The sequence below is a fragment of the Brachionichthys hirsutus genome, chromosome 10 (genome assembly GCF_040956055.1).
Source record: "Brachionichthys hirsutus isolate HB-005 chromosome 10, CSIRO-AGI_Bhir_v1, whole genome shotgun sequence".
NCBI lineage: Eukaryota > Metazoa > Chordata > Actinopteri > Lophiiformes > Brachionichthyidae > Brachionichthys > Brachionichthys hirsutus.
The window spans coordinates 5,412,577-5,422,726 of NC_090906.1; the positions used below are offsets into that span (position 1 = coordinate 5,412,577).

Here is a 10,150-nt window from a genome sequence, read left to right on the forward strand (position 1 = left end):
GGAGGAAAAGAATGAGAAGATAGACTAGGGGAAAGGGGAGAAGCGAGTGCTTGAGAAGAAAGGAGCGGAGGAGGTGGAGAGAGAATGAGCAAATGGGGCGGAAGGAGTGGAGGTGAGGAGTAGCAGGGAGGGAAAGACGGGGTGATGAAGAGGAGGATTGAAACAAATAGAGAAGTGGGAGAGCGACAGTTCAATACACTGTTTATCTTGAATGATTCAGCACAACACAAAAAGGCAGAGCCTAAAAAAATGGCATACATAATGATAGGAATCCTTTTATGTAAAAATAAAATTCAAGCCTCAAGCGTCCTGTTTATGTTTATAGGGAACTAGTGAGACACGATAGTTTCTTTTTTTTTTTCTTTAAGTTTTTTCCAAAATATCATCCTCACTGGAATAAACATACATAATTTACATGACCTCTGGGTTCACAGCAGCACAAACAAGTTTACCAAGAGGGGTCTCTAATCCTATGTGTCAGACACCAGGGACAGGCCTCCGATCACCCCCGACATTTACAGAGTTAAAAAGGCGAGGCTCAGCAGGGAACATACAGGCAGGTACACATGTGTTCCCTGCGTTTGGATTCCAGTTCTCTAGGCCATCCTTTTGTATGCGTGGGGACAGGGGGTCGTCGACTTACGACCTATACGACTGTTTGACTTTACGAACGCACTGGTCTGTTGTTGTTGTTTTTGTCGGTTTATGAGGTGTTTTTACGACATACCGGAAAGCGACTGAGCGAATCGATCCTACGACAGTTCCTGCGGTCTCACCCACGAGGAAATTGTCTCTTTCTACTCCATTTACAGAATCATGACGCAGCATAATATACTTACGGTGATTCAACATGGGCCGACTTACAACCAAGTCGGCTTACGATCAAACCCTCAGAATCAATTGTGGTCGTAAGTCTACGACCCCATGTAGTTCCTTTTTAAAATAAAATTCACAAGTTTATTTCAGTAAGAAATAAAGATTATTTAAGCATGACTATTATGGTACACCGATGATCTGTGTGTATATGTACAGGGTTCCTTGTTTGTAGCTGAGCATGTCCGTGCCCTGAAAGGATGGCGGTGCTAGGGTTGCAGTGGGACAGGAAGGCTGTGGAAGTGATTTGGCTTTATTAGGGGCGTGTGTTGCTGAGCCACTCCAGTTCTAACATAGTCCTCTCTTTCCTGATTTCTCGAAGAAGAATCCTGAGCCTCAGGAAGGCGTCTTCTCTGACTTAGCAGCATTAAAATCCAACTCTACAATCAGTCTCACATGTCGTCGAGAAGTCCTTCTGCTTTGGATCGCACTCAACACACCGGTGAGAACGTAAAAATAAATTCAGTTGCAGTTTGTCTGTTTCTTTTTCTCTGGGATGATCGTCTCAGTCTGCAGTCGATCAGCGATTGATTGCACCAATCTAGGAGATGCATTGCAGTCTCGTGGTGGCCATCAGGAATCATCCATGATTGTTGGGCTGTTTTTTGCAGCATCTGAATTCCTTTTGTGACTATTGGATTATATCATCTCTGCTTGAAGGATAACATTTCAATTATCCTCCGAAACTCTTCAGACTAAAGTACATTGGACATCGGGCCTCAGTGTTTCGACCTTTCAGAGTTGTTGAGGCCTCTGTTTTGTAGCCAGTGAGGATGAGGAATGAATCCATCCATCAGCTCCATGTTTTGTCCTCGTCGACCACTTGTCCTCCAGGCACTCTTGCTGTTTAGCGCTGTTCTACCCGCATGGCTTTAGGGCTGTTTTTTTTTAAGGATGTCATCCAAAAAACAGAAAATCACATGCTCATTTACAATGACTGTGATTGGTTGGTTCTTATGACTATGATGTTCCTGAATGGCTTTTAAAAGGATTGATTTGTCGCAGCAGGGCTTTAGACAGGACTGGTTTGAAGAGGTGTCAGTTATATGAACGTGGAACTCGCAGTGACGTTTAGGCTAAAAGTCAATCATACACATACGCTTTAAAGTTAAAATAAACGTGCTGTGATTCATGTAACCACCATTAATGCATCACACTTGTCCACTCTGTAGATTTTGTACCTGAAAATAGAGAGGATGCTTGTGTTGAGAAAAGAATAAAGAGGTTAGTTTTACTATAATCACGCTGGGCTACTGGTTACAGTGGTCGACGCCCATCCAAATGATATATGTTTAAATTGTGATATTTAACCATTTAATGTCTTTTAAATTATTTGTCGCTACATTAGGATCTTACTCTACTGCATGTTCGTCTTTCTTACTTTGGAAAAAACGCAATACACATCTCAGAGGTGAGCGTCCAATGAGATTGACAAGTATAGACACATATGTATTCAACATACGTTTAGACTGTTTTTACTGTGCATTCTTCTTGCTATTATGTCAACAAGTCATTGGTTTGTTTCTGTGTGCTTGTACAGTTGTTATAAGCATTTTGTACATACATCAATTCAGCAAGTAATGTCACCGAGACGTGTGTAAGACTTCCTGCTTTTTCCATGGTGACATCATCAAAACTGTCGGCTAAATTATTTCCCTGACTTCCATGATTTTATTATGAGTCATAGTTTCCTGCCTTAACACAACAGGGACACCTTGATAGTGAATATTTGATTATTCACTTCGTGCACAGTTCATGTACGCCCACTATAATACACATGTGCATCACTTAAAGAACTGGGGCAGGACGGTTCAGGAGAATGTTGCATCATTACCACAATAGCATCGCAGAGATGAGTGACAGCAGCAGAGCTGAGGAGAAACAGATCTTGTAATATGCATGGTGGGACCCTGCTTTATTATTGGCTATCTGGACCCCACTTGGTGGGCCAACAGAAGTTCTGGGGATGCACTTGTTCTTCCTCCTTGCATTTCCTGATCGGTCATATTTACCTCCATTTGGAGCATAGTCTTTCTCCCTCTCCCCCTGCAATACCTGCACCTCATTGAGGCCCCCTTTTGTTTTGCGGCCCCGACGGGTACAGTTTCTGCGACTTGCCTTAGGCGGCAGTGGCAGGGGAGAGGGGGAAGGCAAGTTGTGCTGGTCTCCATGGGGCAAGTATGACCGCTGATGGTGGTTTTGATGGTTTCTGTGGCGATTCAGGTGGTTTAATGACTCTCCATGCTCCACCTCCCCACCAGGGGCGCCACGTGCATGACCTTCATTTGGCAAGCAGCTAGGCAGCTCCTCTTTCTTCATTATTTTCAGGTCTTTCCCCGCAAGTTCTGATGGTGAAACACACATCAGTGACGATGTGGAGCCTCTGAACCTCTGTAGCCAATTCCAAAGTGACAGAGCCTTGCAGTCACATTCCCAGGGATTGTCATTGAGACGTAGGTACTCCAGGGCCGGCAGTAGAGTCAAGCTGCCACCAGATAGCTCAGTCAGGGAGTTGTTGAACAGGTACAGTGTGGTGAGCCGTCGCATATCATGGAAAGCTAGGCGGTCAACCCATTGGATGCGGTTCTGGTGTAGAAGCAGGCGGTCTAAGACTCCCAAACCACGGAAAGTGTTCTGGCGAAGGCTCCATAGTCGATTGCCATGCAGGAAGAGATGACTGAGGTTCAGTAAATCGATGAACAAATCATCCTCCAGGAACTCTAAATGGTTGTCCTGCCAGGAAAAATGGAAAGTTAAAATAAAAGCTTAAATTAGTGTGTAGAGTGTTGCATGAAATCTCACTTAACCCCAAATACATAAATAAATGTTTTTTTTTATTATTATTTGATGATCATTCATATTGTAATTTACTATTATTGAAAAAAAAAACATCTTTACATCTATTCTAACATTATTTATTTTATTAGCAATAGCTTGCTCTTGTGTGGTTTTTAGCTCAGCTTAACACCACATAAAAAACAATAAAACAGAAAACCAGAGAGAGTTTGTCTTCTTTCAAAGAGTACAGTAATATAGAACATATTACACAAGAAATGTTCCCATCAGTGCCTTTTGTGTGGTTAATTTCAGGTTGAGCACTTGGTTAAATGGAACAATCACGGGGTGACCTAATCATAATGCATGGTTTTCCAGACAAAGCTGCTGTTACAGAATACAATCAAATATTTAAAATGTAACCTTTACCCCACTCACTCAGACTGACAACTGATTGATTTCTCGATCAATAATAAGAATGGGACGTACTTTCCAGAGGCTTTTATCTCCATCAACCCACCATGCAATAGATGAAATCATCCATTATACCAGATTATAAACCCATGCTGTTTTCCTATGGTGGTAGCCCACAGAGGCTGTACTGTAGATTATTTTAGTGTGAGAGCTGCTTTGCAGTACTTTCATTGCACTAAGAATAAACGCTAACATTTGATCGTCATCCAATTCATAAGCAGTAAGTGCTGAGCCAGGCTTACGGGCAGATTACACCGTAATACGATTGTGGCTGCAGATGCAATATACGGTAGAGATAAAAGGAGGCTATTATCCATGTACCTGTAGGTAGAGATACTGAAGATTATGGAGGCCTGCAAAGATCCCTGGAGGCAGGCTGATCAGGCCACAGCGGTATAGGTGCAGGGCATGTAGTCTACCCAGACCCAGGAAGGTGTCCGAAGCAACACCCTTTAGGTGGCGGTTGTCCCCAAGGTCAAGTTCCTCCAGGCGATCAAAGCCGTGGAAGGTTGATGGTTGTATGTAAGAGATATTGTTGGAATAAAGCCACAGCATGGTGGTGGTGGGCGAAAAGTGGCCACGAAGCAGCCGCTGGATCTTGTTGTTTTGCAGGAAGACACGCTCGCTCTGGGCGGGTATGCCCTCGGGCACGGCATGGAAGTTGTGGGCCTGACAGGAGACGGTGCTCGGCGAAGAGTAGCAGATGCAGTGGCGAGGGCAGGGCAGAGAGAGATCCAGGCCACACAGCACCAAGAGTAACTCCACTCCACCATAACCTGAGAGACAAGGGGGAGAGGAGGAGGATGAAAATACAACAAACATCCAAAGAGATGGAGGGAAAAGACTACATGAAAGATAAGCAGGGTAAATTGAATTTGTACAGCGGAGCTTCTGTTATCAGATACATCTTTAAATGAAAAACCCATTGCTCTCAATTTGCACAGACAACAATAGGCACGGTTCAGTGCAGACAAATTACAACACTGACACAAATCTTGTTCAAACACACACGAACACACACACAAACATGCGTCTCTGCCGATGCTCCTTGTACATTTCGCTCCTGAACGTCATCGCCTATCCTTCGATGTCATGCTCATCTTTAACGGTCTCTTAATTAACGCATTACTTTCTGCAAAACCCTTGAATGTCCTGAGACAGGCCCAGTCACTAACTTTCACCACACAGACACGTTGTGGAGTCTTGGGTTTCTTTCTTTCTTTATATATATTGCGTTACACTATGATTGCCACAGAGGTACAATCATTTTTATTCATGTCTTCCTGGAACCAAACCTGACGATAAGGCACAGCCAGAGAGCGACACACAAAGCGTGGCATTGCACAACCTGCAGCGTTGCAAGCTTTTGTTATCCTCTGAAGGCAACCGAAAATCAATGCTTCTCTTGCTTTTACAAGTGAGCACACACCACAACTGTAATATGTTTCTACAAAAAAAAAGGAAAAATGAGGAAAAAGCGATGGAGGCAGAGAGAGAAGGCGGAAGATGAAACGGGAATCATCTGTGGAGTGGATATTGCTTTTTGTTTCCAGATTACCCCCGTCCCAGTCATTCATTTCATTTTTTTTCCCCCTGTACTGGGGGCCGGAGAAGTAAATAATAAAGAGTTGAAGGTGACTGCAACCTGAGCCAAGGAGAAATATCTCATCAGAGACTACAAGGATATGCTGTATGAATGCCATGTGCTGATGTGTCCAACCTTGTATGTGTTTGTTTGTGTCGGTGGTTCACCAGATGTGATGGACAGATGTGAGGTTGACCAGGACACTGCTGCTCTGTAAAGAACAGCACATGATAACGCTGTCTTCTCCTGTACGGCACACATGTGTCTGCATGGTTCTGTATTTACTTGTTTACTTGTCTGTAGGTCCTTCGTTTATCTGAGCTACACTGAGAGAGTAGGGTGTTTCTCATGTATTGGACAAGTCTGACTTTTTTCCTACCAAAACAAAACAAAACAAGCAAACAGACCTACGACAGCAGCTGTTGATGCAGCAGACCATCTTCTTGCCTGTACCAACAGCAAATCAATAATGTTAAATGTTGAGGAGAAATTATAAAATGTTGTGCCTTTTAATGCGAGGTTAAACAAACCTGTTTTTCTTTATTGACAAGCCTCCTTTACATGCGTGTATCAAGATTCAAGATACTTTATTATCATTATGCGAACATAATAAAATCGTGTGAAGGCCTACGGCTTAACGCACTCATCGGAACATAAACAAAAACCAAAATCTCTCTCTTAAAGCAACGATATATACACACAGAGAGAATGAAAATCAGCAAGCAATAGTGCAGATCAGCAACAGCAGCACAGTGGGACAGGCACAGGGCATCCATTCCGTATTAGATGCAAGTTTATATTTACATGAATATGCATTAAACTGAGTGATACTAGAGGTGCCAGAGCCAACACTTCATACATCACTAACTATGACAGACGTCCATACAATTTGGTACAGAGCTTCATGTTCCACATGGCACGAGTATCACTTTCCACTGATGAGCCCCAGACTTTTGAGTCGTGAGTTTGATGAGTTTGTGGTTCTGATTATAAATATTTTTATCCCAACTTGGATGAGGTAAAATCCATTTGCAATGACAATATTCATTATCAATATTTCTAGTATTTAAATCTTTTAGTTTATGAGCAAATACCTGCAGAACTCGTGTCATTCCCATCAGCCGTGCTTTACTTTGCTAGAGGTTAGCATGCACCAATAATAAACCAAGAACGTTGTATGCATTATCACGTCAGCATGTTAGCACTCATTGTGAAGATGCTATCATCTGGACAAAGGTCATAAACAAAGGGAAACAATATTTTTTAAACTAGTACGCTACTGATTTGTTTCTCCTGCCAAACAAAAATAACAAATAATAGTACAGCTCTTGCGCTCTCTCTCTCGCTCTCTCTCTCTCTCTCTCTGTCTCATATGAATACATGTAGGTCATACATACGTTTGTGCTGCAGCAGGTCTGAATAATAAAAACGAACCTGCAGACTTGTGCATGGAGGTTTGCCCTCGGTTTAATTGGTCAAATGTTCTTGCTACAAACTGGAACATATTCAGTCTCAAAGTGATTTTATCTGGCTGCTCTCTTCTCCTCAGCTCTATCGGTTAATCTTTGTTGCCCTTCACGTTATGCTTCTCTGCCTCCTTTACCCAAAACATTTACGCTTTCCTTCCTAAATAGCTTTATCTTTATTTGCTGCTCTGGCTTGTCTGTCAATTATTCATAGAGGTGTTGTATGCCATAAAGTGTGCAATGTGAACTGAACATGTGTGGTATGTTGTGACATAATCCTTTGGCAGCGCTTGATTGATCTTGACAGGATCTTGCATAAAATATATTTTGTTTCAGCCTTTATCAGACTTTGAGATTTCACAGATTCTATACGATTAAAGATATTATGAAAATGAAAGTTAAAATAAGATCCTCGTTATGCATCATAATCTGGTCTTGATGAATTATACTCTCAACATGCAGACTCTAATTGAGAGTAACGCATCATTGCGATTTTCTTTGTTCAATTGTCAAATCTGTCACAAATGACAATTGTGGTTTTTCAGTTGTTAGTCTATGTTTGTAATATTAAGCTCCCAAATTGGCTTTTTCCCCACTGGCCACATTAATTACTTCCGCATTCATCCAGCCTTCAGTCTGCTTGACATGTACTCGTGATAGTGCTCCTAGCATTAGTTTGCATTTTAAACTGTTCTTGCTTCCTCGTTCCCTTCTGTTTACCCCTGCAGTCTTTTTCATTTTTGAATTTTGATAATCTTTATTTCCCTTTCTTCTCCCCTTTGCCTCTTTTATCTTTTCAGATTATAGCCTCTCTCTAACTGCTGCTTCTTATGCAATATGGTGCACATGTAAGACAGTCCACAGTCATGCATGTACCGGACCGGAATATGTCTGAGGCCATCTGAAGGAATGTATCTACATCTCAATATGCCTATTAATTGTGGGAGTGTATCGTGGGTGATTGAAAGGTAGAGATGATGACATTAAATAGACAATCTGCTAACTGCCATAAGACTTTGAAACTGAGGGTAACAAATCTCACACTAACACACAGTTCTATTATTTATTCATCATCTGCTGAAATGAATTGTGTTAACCTAAAGTGTTGGCACGACGGTATATAGTGCACACTGAGAGAGAGAGAAAAAAATAGTTTTACATGTGTTGTAAAGCATTTAGATAATGAATAGTCTACTCCAATCACGACTGACAGAATATCTGCAATTCTGCAATAAATAAAAAAATGTCATGCCTTGTGTTTCAGCATTAAAGTCAGCAAGTCCTTGGATTTACACCAGTAGGTTTTCGACCACGTTCAGCCTCATGGCACTAACGCAGCCTGGAAAACACAAATGCACAACTAATTGCAAATCAGCGATTAGCCAAGACATCCAGCTGGCAATAAGCCGAGACTTAAACCTGTAATAACACAAAGCACGGAGCATCAAGGTATATAATACCCATCTCACCAGTAGGTCCTCCTGCCGCATATCGCTTTATACTGCTTTGAAATCGAAAAATAAAGGGAGATGAGCTCTCACTGAAGTATTTAGGATATAGCATGATAGATAGAATGGCGACGTCAGTAGTTTGTGAGTTATCAGCTATCTTGTTGGCAGAGATAAAGTATTTGGAGAATACGTGGTGTCCAGATACATTTGGCCATAAATAGAATTATGTAAATGTGATAGATTATTGTCAACTGCTCTGCACAGTCAATACTAGCTGTTCACGTTCCAGCTTGACTGAGTTCATAATCACATGAATGGTGATGAATGGCGCACACACACACACAAACACACACTACTTTCACGTTATACAATTAACTGTCCATTTCAGAGGCTTTTTCAATCATCTCTCTCTCTGGCTGAGTTTTTCCACTCATCAATGGCCTAAATTCTAATTTTATTTTCCTGGTTGGATATTTGCTGAGATCTTCATCAAGCACAGCCAGGGATCAATTACAAGAGTCGTCTCCATCTTCTGTCTGTCTCCCCCCCCCCCCCAACACTAGTCAGAAAGTTCACATGAAATCTCTCACACACACACACACACACAGACAAGAAAAACAAACAAACCCACAAGCACATACACATTGTGCTTGTCAGGCCATCATCACAGCTGCCTCCCATCTATAACTTGGCATCTGCAGGAAACACCTGCCACTCACTCTCCAAGCACAAGGACCAAGCGATGAATGTAGGCGAGGGAGGGGAAAAGGGAGAGGAGAGGGGAGGAATAGGCAATGTCTTACTCAAAGGGAACGAGGAGCTCTTAAAACATTAAAGCAAAGGCAAGGGAGGAGAAGCACAACGTGGGGCATCGGAGGGAATGAGAGGAGAAGGAGTAAGGCTGCAGCTAAAAATGGATGCTGGGGATGACGGGGATCTGCTGCAAAGCGTGGACCATTGCATGGGTAGGTGTAAATGTCTGTCTGCTCTGCACAGAACTGTGACTTCCACTGAATTTCAAACTATATCTCAGACTTTTTCAAGTGAGTCAGAGAGACACATGCATACTGATCACACACAACTAGGGCTGCCAACATTAAGGTGTTAATAGCCACTATTAATCTGGGAAACGTAACGTGCTCCTGTTTTAGTGCGAATGGAACACATCACTAAGTTGGACTCCAATTTCTTCCTGTAATTCCACCACAGATTTTTAGTGAGGCAAATCACTTAGAGATAACAAAATGACTGAAGAGACATCCTGGTGTGTTTAATGGCAGGTTTTGTGATAAAGAAATAAAAAAAACCTTCCAGATGGGTGTTTAGACGGAGCCATGCCGGCACACTTTGACCCCGTCACCCAACAGATGCAATGAATATAATGGCCACTCCCCGAGAATTTTCACTGAACCAAATCTGAATTTAGATACAACACGTGCCAGATGTTTTACAGTACATGCACACATGGCTCGTACACCCAGACACAGATAATTAATATTCATTAGGCAGCAATTGCAGGATTAAAT

General features: G+C 42.2%; 1 protein-coding gene across 1 annotated transcript; it reads right to left on the reverse strand.

The window, feature by feature from the left end:
• Positions 1-2,703: 2,703 nt before the first annotated feature.
• On the reverse strand, positions 2,704-5,196 carry LOC137900225 (reticulon-4 receptor-like 1). Its single transcript, XM_068744287.1, has 3 exons — positions 5,154-5,196; positions 4,444-4,898; positions 2,704-3,606 (listed from the first exon to the last, which is right to left on the reverse strand). The coding sequence occupies exons 1-3, from the start codon at positions 5,194-5,196 to the stop codon at positions 2,704-2,706; spliced, it is 1,401 nt and encodes a 466-aa protein (XP_068600388.1).
• Between the last annotated feature and the right edge of the window lie 4,954 nt (positions 5,197-10,150).